The sequence below is a fragment of the Haliotis rufescens genome, unplaced genomic scaffold, assembly GCF_023055435.1.
Source record: "Haliotis rufescens isolate VD_foot unplaced genomic scaffold, xgHalRufe1.0.p SCAF_8, whole genome shotgun sequence".
NCBI lineage: Eukaryota > Metazoa > Mollusca > Gastropoda > Lepetellida > Haliotidae > Haliotis > Haliotis rufescens.
In genome coordinates, this window is record NW_025964372.1 from 25,425,520 (window position 1) to 25,442,941 (window position 17,422).

The 17,422-nt window shown below is 40.3% G+C and overlaps 1 protein-coding gene across 1 annotated transcript; it reads left to right on the forward strand.

Annotated features, from left to right (window-relative positions):
• Nucleotides 1-1,133: 1,133 nt before the first annotated feature.
• On the forward strand, nucleotides 1,134-17,195 carry LOC124118250 (calcium channel flower homolog). The gene is made up of 5 exons (XM_046480361.2): nucleotides 1,134-1,339; nucleotides 3,757-3,829; nucleotides 7,588-7,713; nucleotides 9,797-9,904; nucleotides 12,172-17,195. The coding sequence occupies exons 1-5, from the start codon at nucleotides 1,219-1,221 to the stop codon at nucleotides 12,272-12,274; spliced, it is 531 nt and encodes a 176-aa protein (XP_046336317.1). The 5' UTR covers nucleotides 1,134-1,218; the 3' UTR covers nucleotides 12,275-17,195.
• Nucleotides 17,196-17,422: the final 227 nt, after the last annotated feature.

A 17,422-nucleotide genomic window follows, 5' to 3' on the forward strand; every position in this document is an offset into this window, starting at 1 on the left:
TTCAGCAACCCATGCTTGCCGTAAAAGGCGACTATGCTTGTCGTAAGAGGCGACTAACGGGATCGGGTGGTCAGGCTCGCTGGCTTGGTTGATGCATGTCATCGATCCAAATTGCGTTGATCGATGCTCATGATGTCAATCACTGGATTGTCTGGTCAAGACTTGATAATTTACAGACCGCCGTCATATAGCTGGACTATTGCTGAGTGCGGCGTTAAACAACAAACAAACAAAACAAACTTCGACCAGCATAGGTTGTTGGAGACCTGTTACAACCCGGAATCCCCCCAGTGGATGAACCAGCTAGGCCTATATGTAAAATATCGGCTGGACGAACCTCGATCGCCTCCTCTGTCAGGTACAAAACTGAACTACTTTCTTGATTCGGAATTTTTGTTTTTGCTTTTTTTCTGTTAATTTTTGGTAATCTGCCTGCCTAATGTTTTACGGCGCCTTCAGCAGTCGGGGCTTCTTACAATTTACAATATCGTATATATTTTACCATACCGGTAATTGCATGGTCTCTGATTTCACGGTGGCTGCCACCAAGAATGGGTTTAGTTGTACCAATCTTTGGAATCGAACCCAGGTTTTTATCGAGGTAAGATTAATTATATTTCTCTTTCAGTTATATTGAAATTTGTTTGTTTGTTGTTTGAAGCCGGCAGTATTACAGCCATATGACGGCGGTCTGAAAATAGATTCTAATCGAGTCTGGACAAGACAATCCAGTGATTGACATCATGAGCATCGACTTAAGCAAATTTGGATACGATGACATGCATCAACCACGTCAGCGAGCCCGATCACCCGATCCCGTTCGTGGATACTGAAGTGAAGAAAACTTTAGGCAAGGTTAATCAAACTTCACTTAGATCTATAAATTGTTTGTAACTATGAAACTAAAGACTTTTCAATATTGGACAAAATGTCGTTAGGATGAGGTTTGAGATGCGTCACACTCTGGGATGGAGCGTCAGCAAATGAAAAGCGATAGCCTCTTCGCCGAGCTATCGCGATGTTTCCTGGAGTGAAACGAAGGTGCCACGCGCTGGGAACGAGCTTGAACAAGTGCGTTCGATGGGAGACAACTCTTGATGGCTAATCAACATTGTGCGCATGCGCATTGAAATCGGAAGTGTTCTTATTAAAATAACAACATCGTCCACGTTGATCTGTGACAGACGATCATGAGATGACAGCTCATATTTGAGAAGAATGGGACAGACTGGAAGCGCGAACCCCGCTCCCGTTCCTGGGGGACCAGGAGAGGCAAACGATGGACCGTCGTGGTGGTGTAAGCTCGTCGCCAAAGGGGCAGGAGTAGCGGCCGGCTTGTGTAAGAATCAAAATGAGCTGGACGGTCCAGTGGACCAAGGTCCGGATCATGTAATCGAGGGACATTGGCGTTAGGCCTAATTTTCAGACGTTATGATGAAAATAGCCTGTGACTCAAACCTTTGAAATTGTTTGTAGGTTTGCCCTTGCTTGTTTATGTATTGAGATACAACGCACTATTCGATTTGATGGGATTGCAAGTTTTGAGATAGAAAGAAAGGACGAAAAATAGTGTTGTTTTCATACTATAGCCTAGTAGGGCTGGGACGAGTCCAAATTTACTATCCGGGTACCCAACGCCCTATTACCCGACCCTACCCGGGTACCCACTGTAGGTCTCAGGAGATGTCTCAAAATGTCTGATTGGGAACTTTTATAGCATATCCCTGGCAAAACGTATTTAGATACATGTATTAAACAATCTGGTCATTCATACACTGAAGTTGAATTAAGTTATACCTTTATTCAACCATATAAAAAATCAGAAGGAATGCACACATTAGTGACTTGTAGTGTAACCATAGAGTTCTAGATAATTTTTGTCATTAAACAATATAGGCCTATCACGTGACTAATCACGGGTCCTGGTAGTCCTGATGGTACCCGGGTCCTACTCAGTACCCACCCGACCCGGATACCCGAGTTACCCGTCCCAGCCCTACCTAGTAGATGTTTTTTTGTGTGGTAAACGATCAGTCTGGCAGATGCGAGACCTCCCAACAAATGCCAAAGATTCTTCGCATTTTGGTAACAGGTTTGAAATAGACATGTTCTAACTAGATTTATTTTTATTTTATTTTATTAATTATGTTTATTTTTCAGTGTCTTAATTATCCCAGTTACTACTCCCTGATGAGACACTGATCACTGTCGCTATCCACACACCTAATCATTACTCCTTGGTTGTTCACACAAGGGATCTCGTTATCAGGTCATTTTGTGACCCAGTAATTTTGTATCATTTGTGTCATTTCATAACCTCGTATTGTTGTAGCCCTTTGGTTGTTTCATAACATTGTGTTTAGCATATCTAAGAATAACCAAAATTTGTGGATGAAATAATTCTGAATTAAATTATTTTAGTTGAAAATTACATCACTTATCTCTCTGCCTCTGAAGCTGTATGTTCTGCACTCAAAGACTCAAGACACTATTATTACTGTTAACAAACTGGACAAGATGGAAGAATGATTTTGGATGATAAACAGAATCTCACCCTTGTGACTTTCAATATCATGTCAACACGTGTTGATAAAGGTTTAAGACTTCTCTCCTTGGTAAGCCTCAGAATTTAAAACGGTTATCAGCTCTTGTTGATTGCGTAATATCATACTTCATAAGGCTGTATTTCTGTAGGAAAACTGTAAAAATTTTAATGTATCCTATCTCACACTATGCATTTCTTCTTTCTTCTTTGTTTCTATTTGGAAACATGCTTGAATAAAGTTTCCAACTTCTAAAAACAATTCACCCGAACACATCCCAGCATCGCTATGGTCACCACCAAAACAAATCTTTCTCACAATCATCTCACCATACATTTATCCCACGGTTGGAAGGTGGTGAGCAGATACCCTAGCCTGTAATAGACTACAACAGTGAGACGTACACGAGGAAGCTGGTTCTCTTCCCGACTTGTACAATGTGTGAAGCGCATTTCTGGTGTCCGCCGCCGTGATATTGCTGGAATGTTGCTAAAAAGTAAAAGCGGCGTAAAACCATACTCACTCACTCACTCACCCAAGTTCATGTTAATAAGAGGCAACGCCTCTATGAACAGGAACCTTGACATTTTATTCTCTGCCTAAACATTGTACATCAGGTATATTCAGGCCAAGACGAAGTCTGCAATTACGGAAAAAGTTGCAGAAAATGTTTCTTCCCTCAGAATTGCAGAAAAATCATGGATGTTGAGTTTGGTTATCAATCAGTACACTAATTTTCATTATTTTCAAGCCTATTTGCACTTGAAAGATGCCCAAACATTGAACAACTGAACGTTCTTGTGGTATTATTACTACAAAACCTGTGTTTACGTCTAACCATCAATACATAGCAGCATGATCAGTGGCATTGTGCATATTTGTTTGCATAATTGTATGTCTTATCCAATATAAACTGTTTATTATTTTGTTTCCGATTTGGATTCTAGTTTTCAAAATAAGGAGTTTTTTAGGTGAAAATGGGTGTTTTTACTGCTGAATTTTGTCATTTTTGCTGCAGAATTCGTCTGTGACAGATATAATATTGTCAATCTGATGCCTTCAAGCACTGTAGGGTAATTTGAGCAAGGCAGTTTTGCAACATGCTCAGTGATTGGGCTATTTGGTTAATGTCTCAGTGATTGACATTGTCTCGTTACCTACCTAACATCTGCCTATGTCATGTATGTGTCTGAAGTGCTTTTCTTTGTTTCAGCGGCACTTATCATTGGAGTAATGAATTGCTTTACATTTACGCCAATATGTTTGGCAGCAGCTGTTATATTGATGTAAGTACATGTACCTCATGTAAACCATTGTTATATATATCTGTATATATAATGTGTATGTCAATCATGTCATGGATTTCTCGTACAGCTGAACATTTTGTCATCAAATGTAAGCAGGGACTTTGTCAAACCAGAATTGTTAATTTTTACAAACATATCACATATATATGTGATAATTCTATATCAGCGTCCGGCAAATATCTTAACCGATAATTAAAACTCAAGTATATTGCATAACACAGTCTAACATTTGAACACGTTGAATAATGAATTATTTCTGAAAAGACCAAATGCTGAACACATGCTAGACATGGTAGAAATCTTTCTCAAATAAAATCACTGTGGAGTGATCATGGTGATACAATATACTGCTTATTCATTTGCAATATTCCCGCTATATGACAACGGTCTGTAAATAATAGAGTCTGGACCAGACAATCCAGTGATTGACATTATGAACATCGATCCACACATTTGGGAAACGATGACATGCATCAACCAAGTCCTGTTAGTCGCCTCTAATATCTCTTGAATATGAATAATTGTTCATATATGGATATTAACCAACATTTATGGTATTCCCACTTCTTTTGGCGGTGAGTATTGATGAAACTACTCAACATGCTCAATACTCAAAATTACAGATTAACTCACCAAAATCTTGAGACTTTCACCAATCATTCACTCGGGGAAGATAGTCCGCAGTTCCTTGTAGTTCAGTTATTACTCTCTAATCATCGCATTACATGCTTTATGTGGAGAGTCCATAGGTTTTCGGGTTAGAACAGGTCCTCAGCAACCTATGCTGGTAGTAAGAGGTATTAACAGGCTTACGTCATTTACATGATATAGCTGGAATACTGCTGAGTGGGGCTTTAAGCAACAAGAACAAACAAATGAGATACTAGTATCATGATCTGAGGAACGGCTTCTTATGTCTTGTCTAACAGGGCTCGTTTTAAAGAACTCGATTTAACTAACTAGGTGCAGTGTTGACATGAAAACCGAGTTGCGCCAAACAAAACCAGGATACACCCTGGTCCCGTAAATTTATTTAAAGTTAAAATATAGGCTGGTCAGCTGCCCCTGTCACATTGCTGTAAAACAGAATAGGAACGTGTACATCTTGAAGTACCCAAAGTTTGATCACGTCACCGAAGACAGCATGACAAAAATACATTACACAGTGACTAGTGCTGTAGTATTGTAAGTACAATTTAGAGGTGCTGAGTGTGTTCAAAGATCAATTTTGTGCTGACACAAAAGTTTTGACATGTACTTGGTTCATCTAGACATCAATATTACGTTGCAATTTTGCAATGGTAGGTTTGCAACAGTGCATGTTTTATGGAGCTAAATTGAGCCCTGTCTGATATTAATGCAGGACATTTTGAAAAAATACTGCTTGTATTATGTTATATTTCCGTGTTTCTTGTGAACACCGAAATATGGAGAATATTTATTTCTGCTCCTAGACAATAATCAGAAGAAATACAAGTTCATAATTGTCTTTATAGAAATTTTATGTCATAATGTCATAATTTATTAGGGGCAGTTGGGTAGCTTAGTGGTTAAAGCGTTCACTAGTCACACCGAAGACCCAGGTTCGATTCCTGACATGGGTACAATGTGTGAAGCCCATTTCTGTTGTCCCCCGCCGTGATATTGCTGGAATATTGCTAAAAACAGCGTAAAACCATACTCACTCACTCACTCATAATGTATTGTGATGACACATTCTGAGAATGTCATTGTGAGTTACCTTGTTGAAAGTTTGATGGCAGTCACTAGATTGATTTTCTCCACATTATTAATATTATCATACACTTTTTCCCCTAAAATAAGTCTTTGTAACCATGGTAACTTGAAAGCCCATTCACATGCTATAGTGAAACGTGTAACCCCTAATCAATGATATAACACACTTCACCACATTTACTGACAATTAGGCTGCCTTAATGCATAATTATATTATGTTTTATTGCCTGAGAACCAATTGTAGGCATTTTGTTATGTTAATCGCTATATCCATTGCTGTATTGTACTCTATTTGATTAAAATACTTTTTAGAAATGTAGTGCTGATCATGCTGAAAAGTATGATGTAGAATAAGGTTGGATCATTTAGTGGACAACAGGGGCGGTCGAGTAGCCTAGAGGTTAAAGCGTTTGCTCGTCACGCCGAAGACCCGGGTTCGATTCCCGACATGGGTACAATGTGTGAAGCCCATTTCTGGTGTCCTCCGCCGTGATATTGCTGGAATATTGCTAAAAGCGGCGTAAAACCATACTCACTCACTAGTGGACAACAGACTGTTTCGTTAAAGTTTAAGTGGTATGGCGTTCATGACCCTGAAATGTGGTACATGTATACAAAATTATAATGATTATTCTCGGTGGGTTATCAGACTGAGTCATTCGACCATGTCATCTTATTGTGGATAGATTTATTAATGAGATCAACAAATGAGTTAAACTAGGTACAAAAAATATTCTAATGTTTTTTGAAACTCTGAAAGTGCAACGTTAGGTAGGCAGAGCATGTATACTGTTTTGTTGGTCATCTACCACCTACGATTCGACCTTCGTTAAACGGCTGATCATCTATAACGCTCATCAATTATTTGGACCCCGATGGTAGCGTTGTAGCGAGGGATCACTGTATCACGATTCAATAAATAAGCAAATGAGGTCATCTAGCTGGAACTACTTTTTGGCTCCATACCTAAATGCAATGTCTGCTTGTTCAGTAAACGTTTGACTGATGTTCCCAATAAATAATTAAGGTTTTCCAATGGGTAGGTGATTCTGTAGACATGGTTGAAAAATATGGCAGCAAATCTTATGGTCTTGTATAATACATGGTACAGTTCACTTAAGCATTGTATTCATACACGTTTTTTAATTTATTGTTTATTAATAAATAAGTCAACAAGAATAACTTCACTGATTATTTAATCATTAACATAAACAAAATGTTGATGGTACGAAATCCGTTGACATCGATCTCAGCAACAATGGGACAGAAGCTCCTCCATTCTATTATCAGCCAATCAGGTTTCAGTTATCCGTTAGTAGGCGTTGAAAGATTAAACTAAAAAAATGAATTTATTTATTTGATATTTTTTTAAAAAGGACATTACATGTATATGATAAACATGGAAAAGAGATTATTACCCTTGATGTAGTTACCATATGTTATCTTTTTAAGAAGATATATTACTCCCTCCAATGGTTTGCATAATACATATTTTACCTTATCCTGACTCCTACGAATTCATGTTCGATCTCACAGACAAATGTACTTTAGACGCCCTATCCGGGACACCCAAGGTTAATTTTGACAGAATGGCTTGGAATACGGAACACACAAAAATCCCAACTAGCCCGTTGGCAAGAAAATCAGAGAGTGAAAATTAGACAGTGAAAGTGAACCAGATTGGTATTGTGGTTCCAGTGAATCTGCACGGGACAAGGGTGTTTTCGGGTGAGGTGTTTTTTGTGTTCTAAGGGGAACAATGCACAGGAAGTTTCCACTACCTTTCGGAAATGAGAAGAGAAAAGCAATTATAGAATGAGTCAGGATAAGGATATATGATTAAATGATATTTTTACCCTATGAACATGATGAAATACATTTTGTATTCCAAATATATATGTACTGGTATGATACAAAAACAAACTTGGCTCATAATCTCTGCGTACCCACACGTGAAGCCCCTCATCATGTTCATGCAGTTCGTGTTTTGCATGTTTCAGGATGATTGGGTGCATGCTGATAGCCCTGGAGGCACCGTGCTGCTGCCCTTTCCTGGACTTCATTCAGCCGCTGGGACGCTGGTCCGATGCTAGGCCACATCTTCAGAAAGCTATACTATATGGCGTGTAAGACACCCTTAAACATAATCGTAATCATAATTATAGAACACCCGTCTTTCCTTTGTGAAATAACTAAAAATTACGTTCACTGGTTTATTTTTACAGATGTCAGGGAGTTATTGAGGTTTTGAGGCAACAATCTGTGACAAATGTTGATGAAGGGTTTTTTTTGCCTTCATAATTTCCCATATTATGTGATGGTAATTTTTTTCTAGTCATCATGTTTTGGTTTTGCACTGGTTATTGAACATGTAAAATCTCAATGATAGTAGGTTTTAAATGAAGTTGATGCTTACAATACTTAGCATTATTGCTTTAAATCCAATGCTAAAATATCTTCTGAATTTAAGGAAATAAGACTTTCACCTATTCCCAATTAGCCCAGCAAGGATTTGTTGAATAATCCAAGATGAATCCCTTGCTGTGTCCCTGAATCAACAACTTTCACTTCAGTGCCTGGTCCTTGGTTGTCCCCTGCTGTGTCCCTTGCCTTTATCCTGTTCATTGTTATCATCTGAACCAACAACTCTCACTTCAGTGCCTGGTCGTTGGTTGTCCCTTGCTGTGACCCTTGCCTTGATCCTGTTCATTGTTATCATCTGAACCAACAACTCTCACTTCAGTGCCTGGTCGTTGGTTGTCCCTTGCTGTGACCCTTGCCTTGATCCTGTTCATTGTTATCATCTGAACCAACAACTCTCACTTCAGTGCCTGGTCGTTGGTTGTCCCTTGCTGTGACCCTTGCCTTGATCCTGTTCATTGTTATCATCTGAACCAACAACTCTCACTTCAGTGCCTGGTCGTTGGTTGTCCCTTGCTGTGTCCCTTGCCTTGATCCTGTTCATTGTTATCATCTGAACCAACAACTCTCACTTCAGTGCCTGGTCGTTGGTTGTCCCTTGCTATGTCCCTTGCCTTGATGCTGTTCATTGTTATCATCTGAACCAACAACTCTCACTTCAGTGCCTGGTCGTTGGTTGTCCCTTGCTGTGACCCTTGCCTTCATCCTGTTCATTGTTATCATCTGAACCAACAACTCTCACTTCAGTGCCTGGTCGTTGGTTGTCCCTTGCTGTGACCCTTGCTTTGATCCTGTTCATTGATATCATCTGAACCAACAACTTTCACTTCAGTGCCTGGTCGTTGGTTGTCCCTTGCTGTGTCCCTTGTTTTGATCCTGTTCATTGTTATCATCTGAATCAACAACTCTCACTTCAGTGCCTGGTCGTTGGTTGTCCCTTGCTGTGTCCCTTGCCTTGATCCTGTTCATTGTTATCATCTGAACCAACAACTCTCACTTCAGTGCCTGGTCGTTGGTTGTCCCTTGCTGTGACCCTTGCCTTTATCCTGTTCATTGATATCATCTGAACCAACAACTCTCACTTCAGTGCCTGGTCGTTGGTTGTCCCTTGCTGTGACCCTTGCCTTGATCCTGTTCATTGTTATCATTAGAACCAACAACTCTCACTTCAGTGCCTGGTCGTTGGTTGTCCCTTGCTGTGACCCTTGCCTTGATCCTGTTCATTGTTATCATTAGAACCAACAACTCTCACTTCAGTGCCTGGTCGTTGGTTCAAGTTCCAGATTTAACCTGTATGTGTTTGTCAGTTGGTAATACTCGTGTGTTTTACCAACATGACACCCGTGAAGATCCAGGCCAGAAACTTATGATTGTGGGTTCAAATCCCCCTTCACCCCGGTTATGTTTCTAGGTTTGTCAGCACCATACCCGTGCTTGTGGGTTTCACCAAAGTGGTATCCGTCTGAGACCTGCATCACTTCAGGCTTTCCTCCCACATTAAGCTGACACGCCGTGATATAACTGGTATACTGTTAAAAGCGGTGTTAAACAAACAACAACATTGTAACTTACCAAACACAAATTTCCTAGACTCTGCCTTTGATCAAGTGGATCATATGAAAGACTGCATGCTTACTGATCCATATTTATGACTTGATTGTTTACCATGTTTTCAGGCAGCCACCATGGTGCTGGAATATTGCTGAGTGCGGTGTTACACAACAAACAAACAAATTCGCCGACTCCTCAATGTAGAGTTGAGCCTGTATTAGAGTTCTCTTGTTTCAGATGTGCGGTAGTTCCGATTGCCCTATGTTTTACCCTGACGCAGCTGTTGTCGTGTGCTCTCATTATGGCCACTGCTGTCTTCTATGGCTTGATGGCACTAGGCAAGAAGTAAGTATAGTCTCTGCCAATAACTTCTAATCTGATCATTTTCACAAGATGTTAGTAGCAGTAATAATAATAATAACAATAATCATGATAATGATAATAATAATAATGTTTTAAGCTTTTCCATAGTTTGAGATAGGATAAGTATAATAAATATTCAATTTATTGTAAAATTTAAAATAATATTATGTGGATTGCTATTGGCTGGGCTTACCCAAAGGAGTTTAACTCAGCTAGGGCTTGCGACTTGTGGCTAAAGTCATACATAGACTATAAGTACAGGAAATAGGCAAATTTTACTGAGGCTGCTGTGGGCACCTACTTTAGCCAGGAGGGAGCCCCTTCACATCATTGTTAGTAGATGCTACTGTTGATATATTATGTATAATAACTTATGAACTAGACTCAAAGACATTCTACTAGTCTAGGGCTTGGGATCAGTGGTTAAAGTCACAGATTGTACATAGAAAAGGGCAGATTTTGACAGGAGGCAGTCTCTGCCAGAGAGCTGTTCAAGTGACCAGTGTTCCCCATGTTCATAGATTCAGATTCATATGAATATTGCAGTGTTCATCATTACAGGGTGTTTGTGCTATTGTTAAAAATCAATAAGACACTACCTAGTAATTTCAAACACTGCAGTATTTATCATGTTTATATCAATCTTTGTGCTATTGTATTTGAATAAATCCCTGTTGGGACCTAGGGTAGAATGTGCCCCAAGCACCCCATAGCTAGTTGAAAGAGGCGACTAAGTGACTGAAGGGATGATATAAATCCTGCCGGGGTCCATGCAGGAAGCAAAGGTACTGTAAGTCCCCATGGACCCTAGCATGGTGATCTACCTTCATCTGCTGGCGATCTCTAGCCCATTTTTATATTGTGTTGTTCTCTGATACTTATGACTTTTATATATTCTCAACTAGTTTTAAATAGATTCTGTGATATTCTAGTTATTGTACTGTCCTTCATTGACAGCTTTTTATATTGTATACATTGATGTATTATTAATGTACTTCTCGTCACGATATGGCTGAAATACTGCCGATGTGACGTTAAATCTTAACTCACTCACTCACTGAAAGAGGCGACTAAATTGAGAACCCATACGGATTCCTGGTTGAAAAAAAATGAGGAATGGATGAAGTTGTCAGGCTCTGTGGCTTAGTTGATGGCATGTCATGGAACCTTGACGGTATGGATCGTTGCTCATTATATCAATCCCTGGATTTCCTGGTCCATGGTCCCATGTACATCCAGGTTAGAGTTGGTGTTCAGCTACCCATGCTTGTCATAACTAGCGACAAACAGGATTGGGTGGTCAAACTCGTCACGCCGAAGACCCGGGTCTAAAAGCGGCGTAAAACTAAACTCACTCACTCACTCATTGTATCCCAATTACATGGATTGATGCTCATAATGCCTATCACTGGATCTTCTGGTCCAGACACGATTATTTACAGGCCAGCATCATATGGCTGGAATATTGCCGTTAAACAAGAAATGCACACACTTAAATCAATAATTTTGTGGCGAGACACTGGCAGGGTTGCCACATACAGGTTGTCTTGCCTGTAGGAGGTGAGGTGAGGTGAAATTGGGTTTAACGTCGCGTCCAAGATTATTGCACTTATATAGCGACGTGCATGCACGTGTATGTGTGTGTGTGGCTGCTTGTACTAGTCCGGACTGATGCTGATTTATAGTGCTAGCTCACTGAGATACCATGCCGCAGTTTAACATGAATACCCCACTCAGACACAGTATACTGACTCCGAGCCGACCAGTCCTTGTTTTAGCCCCTTAATGCCGAGCGCCAGACAGGGTAACAACAAGTACAATCTTTTAACGTCTTTTTGTATGACGCGGCCCGGGATCGAACCCTGGACCTTCCGCTCTCCGGGCGGACGCTCTACCACAAGACCACGGAGGCGGTCCTTGCCTGTAGGAAGATATGGTGCAGCTTCCTCATGCCTTAATAGTATGTTTGTTTGTTGTTTAACACTGCGCTCAGCAATATTCCAGCTGTATGACGGTGGTCTGTAAATAATCAAGATTGGACCAGACAATCCAGTGATTGACATCAAGAGCATTGATCCACGTAATTGGGAAACGATGACATACATCAACCAAGCATGGGTTGCTGAAGACCTATTCTACCCCGGATCTTCACAGGTCTCATGGCATAGTAAGGAGGCAACATGTTTATGTATAGGTAGAGAACTACATGGGATTAAGGGGTTAACATGATCATTATTCTATTATTACAGAGGTGACCGAAATGAGATGGCTGTGCGGGCGAGGACAACTAGCGACACCGAGATGAAAGCCACATTGATTAACAATATGGACATAGAGGCTGACCAGAAGTGATAGACATGTGTAGACAGGACTCAATAGTATCTCAGTCTGTGCCAAAACCCTACTAGCCCAAACTCATTTATTGGCGACATTTTAAATAGCTTTCCACATGTTCCATGGCCTCATGGCTCCAGGCAAGAAGTAGAAGAGTCTCTGGCAACAACTTTTTGAGTCTTCTAGCCTGAACTTGTGTCTCTACATCATTTTCTGACAATGGTAATTTTAATATATGGGCTACTGTGAGCTGAACTACTCGGGCTTCAGACTAGTGGTTCAAGTTGCAGACTGGTATCTGTGGATAGTTGCAGATCATAGATGGGTAGTTGCAGATCACAGATGGATAGTTACAGATCACAGACTGATAGTTGCAGATCACAGATGGTTAGTTACAGATCATGGATGGATAGTTGCAGACCACAGATGGATAGTTGCAGATCACGGATGGATAGTTGCAGATCAGAGATGGTTAGTTACAGATCATGGAAGGATAGTTGCAGATCACAGACTGATAGTTGCAGATCACAGATGGATAGTTGCAGATGACAGATGGATAGTTGCAGATCACAGATGGATAGTTGCAGATCACAGATGGATAGTTGTAGATCACACATTGCTGTGAAACATTTGCACCGGAACTGACAGACAGTTGGTGTGAGATACCAGCAGATGGGTAGTTGCAGACAAATGGTTGGCTGGAGTACTGCCATGTGGAGTCCCTCATATTCTCCATGTAACATTCCAACATGCGTGCAACAGGATCAAGAGTTTTCTCAAACTTGCAACTAATGTTATCAGTAGATTGCCCTACAGTGATTGGTGGCTATCCCTGTTTTCCTTACTCAGTGTTCACAATTGAGGGGTTCCTGGGGTCCTTGAAGTTGCTCCTATGGTACCTGAATCTAGTGACCCCTAATCTTAATCTTATAATGAGGGACCTGAATCTAGTGACCCCCTAATCTTAACCTTATAATGAGGGACCTGAATCTCATGATCTAGGAACCCCCCAATCCTAATCTTTTAACGAGGGACCTGAATCTAGTGACCCCCTAATCTTAACCTTATAATGAGGGACCTGAATCTAGTGACCCCCTAATCTTAACCTTATAATGAGGGACCTGAATCTAGTGACCCCCTAATCTTAACCTTATAACGAGGGACCTGAATCTAGTGACCCCCTAATCTTAACCTTATAACGAGGGGCCTGAATCTAGGAACCCCCTAATCTTAATCTTTTAACGAGGGACCTGAATCTAGTGACCCCCTAATCTTAACCTTATAACGAGGGGCCTGAATCTAGGAACCCCCTAATCTTAATCTTTTAACGAGGGACCTGAATCTAGTGACCCCCTAATCTTAACCTTATAACGAGGGGCCTGAATCTAGGAACACCCTAATCTTAATCTTTTAACGAGGGACCTGAATCTAGTGACCCCCTAATCTTAACCTTATAACGAGGGGCCTGAATCTAGTGACCCCCTAATCTTACCCTTATAACCAGGTACGGGAATCAAGGGACCCCTAATGTTAACCTTATAACAAGGGACCTGAACCTGAGGACCCCTAATCTTAATCTCATAAGCAGGTTCCTGAATCTAGGGACCCCTAATGTTAACCTTATAACCAGGTACGTGAATCTAGTGACCCCCTAATCTTAACCTTATAACCAGGTACTTGAATCTAGTGACCCCTAATCTTAATCTTTTAACGAGGGGCCTGAATCTAGTGACCCCCTAATCTTAACCTTATAACCAGGTACGTAAATCAAGGGACCCCTAATCTTAACCTTATAACGAGGGACCTGAATCTAGTGACCCCCTAATCTTAACCTTATAACCAGGTACTTGAATCTAGTGACCCCCTAATCTTAACCTTATAACGAGGGACCTGAATCTAGTGACCCCCTTATCTTAACCTTATAACCAGGTACTTGAATCTAGTGACCCCCTAATCTTAACCTTATAACAAGGGACCTGAACCTGAGGACCCCTAATCTTAACCTTATAACCAGGTAAGTGAATCTAGTGACCCCCTAATCTTAACCTTATAACCAGGTACTTGAATCTAGTGACCCCCTAATCTTAACCTTATAACAAGGGAACTGAACCTGAGGACCCCTAATCTTAATCTCATAAGCAGGTTCCTGAATCTAGGGACCCCCTAATCTTTACCTTTTAACATTTATGGCATGGACCCCTCAACTTAATTTTAAACACTGCTTACTTCATACATAACATGAACACAGGTGGAGAATTGTCTCCGGAATGGCATCTAATATACAGGATAGATATATGTACTTTCTGTGGTAAAGCTGTAATCTGTGGGATAATAACTAGTTAAGATTATCCAGTAATTGCAGTTTTTCTGACATTATCTCCCATGTTACTTCTATAGGCTACTAGATATTTTAGCCATCAATGGAACAATCTTATTTAAAATCAGATGTTTGTTCTTGCTACCGCTACACAAAGATCTGAGAACATCCCATTACAGGTCACGTGAGAATGACCTTTTGCAAACTTTAACTGACCAATGAAATTACTAACAAGAAGTCGAAATTATTCGATCAGAAAGCAGCTTTATGGCACCAGTTTCATACTGGTGACTCCCTTTCCAGAACAATATAATATTAAACACATGTTAAATGAATCAAAAATATTTTCACAAAGTTTGCCATTCAAAATATGAAAGCTGAACAAAAGAAAACTCTGGATTTTCCCATAGGTGGCCAAGATTATATGGCAGTACTTGCCATGGGCTATGGATAGTCTCTACTGTGTCAGAATTTCCCGTTTCAATCATTTCGAGGTTGCATGATTAAAAAACACTTTCCAATTGTCATTTTCCCACAAGGGGTAAGCGATGCTGTTTGGTCGGATGAAAGGTGTACTGACATGACCCGTAATGGGATGTCCTCAGACCTTTGTTTTGTGATAGCGAAAATGAAGATCTCATTTTAATGAGATGGTCACTGAAACTTAATCGATGTTATTCTCTGCATGATGCATTGCTATTACTGATGTAGCTTCTGTAACAGTGACTAAAAATTGTTATCAGCTGGTTGTCATGGTCATAGAGCAATTCCATACTTTTGTCTTTCACAGATAGTCAGACTAGCATCAAGACCTTGCTGCACGTGGCTATCATGGCAATAGTTTTATCATTTCTTGTTAATTGTAGATTTTAATTATTATTTATATTTCCTGATCATGCATTGATTGTGAGTCTGGCTTTTGACAGGATTTCCTGATCATGCATTGATTGTGAGTCTGGCTTTTGACAGGATTTCCTGATCATGCATTGATTGTGAGTCTGGCTTTTGACAGGATTTCCTGATCATGCATTGATTGTGAGTCTGGCTTTTGACAGGATTTCCTGATCATGCATAGATTGTGAGTCTGGCTTTTAACAGGATTTCCTGATCATGCATTGATTGTGAGTCTGGCTTTTGACGGGATTTCCTGATCATGCATTGATTGTGGGTCTGGCTTTTGACAGGATTTCCTGATCATGCATTGATTGTAAGTCTGGCTTTTGACAGGATTTCCTGATCATGCATTGATTGTGAGTCTGGCTTTTGACAGGATTTCCTGATCATGCATTGATTGTAAGTCTGGCTTTTGACAGGATTTCCTGATCATGCATTGATTGTGAGTCTGGCTTTTGACGGGATTTCCTGATCATGCATTGATTGTGAGTCTGGCTTTTGACAGGATTTCCTGATCATGCATTGATTGTGAGTCTGGCTTTTGACAGGATTTCCTGATCATGCATTGATTGTGGGTCTGGCTTTTGACAGGATTTCCTGATCATGCATTGATTGTGAGTCTGGCTTTTGACAGGATTTCCTGATCATGCATTGATTGTGGGTCTGGCTTTTGACAGGATTTCCTGATCATGCATTGATTATGAGTCTGGCTTTTGACAGGATTTCCTGATCATGCATTGATTGTGAGTCTGGCTTTTGACAGGATTTCCTGATCATGCATTGATTGTGGGTCTGGCTTTTGACAGGATTTCCTGATCATGCATTGATTGTGAGTCTGGCTTTTGACAGGATTTCCTGATCATGCATTGATTGTGAGTCTGGATTTTGACAGGATTTTCCTGCTGTATCATGTTTTCACTTCAGTATTGTGCAGTGATCGAATTATTCATCATTTATTCATCATTTATTCATCACTGTCTTTGTCATGTTTATTATGAGTAATGTTATAGGTTGATCTTTATGGTATAGATCATGAAATGAAATTTGGAGCTTGATTCTTTACACTAGTTGAATACTGTATGATTGTAATATTGTTTTGTTGAAACAGATGAGAACATCTCATGGGTATTATTAAATGCTGAGCATTGCAGATCCAGGCTAATGTATTGACACACAGTCTGCTCACTATTATTTTGTGTTCTGATCGGACTGTCACTGTGCATGTCATGAAATGTGTATCTCAGTAGTTTGGTGGAGAAAGTAATCCAATTCTTTACACCAATTTTTATGATTCTCGCAGCTATTATAGAGGACCAACCAAAACATTAGTTCAACTAACAGTGGCTTGAAGGTCTTTGTCCAAGTGGTGAATATGATGTATTACGATTCATTGTCTATGAAACACGATTTGCTGTACCAAAACTTGATGCTTGTCGTATGAAGGCACTATTACAATGTTGAGGGATAGACTACAACCACAACCAAACATGTTTAGTGAACTTGAGTCCGTCATGCTTGTGGTCGTTTGAAAACCCCTTTACATGATCCAAAAATAATGAGTTATCATCCATGCTAATCATGGCATACCCATATGCTTATATACATCCATACATACATGATACTCTTCGTGAGACAGGGGCACGGGTCGTCTAAGGTGCCGCAATTCGCTGTGCAGAGTTGCGTCCCTTGGGCTAGCCAGAAACCTTTTATTGTGGGTTTGAATCCTGGTTCGCCCCGATTATGTTTCTAGGTTTTAGGTTTGTGAGCACCATACCCGTGCTTGTGGGTTTCACCGAAGTGGTAAATGTCTGGAACCTGTATCACCTCGTGCTTTCCTCCCACATTAAACTGACACGCCATGATATAACTGTAATACTGTTAAAAGCGGCGTAAAACCCAACTCACTCACTTATCATGATACACAACTATACTTTTGTGATTTATAAGAGTCACCT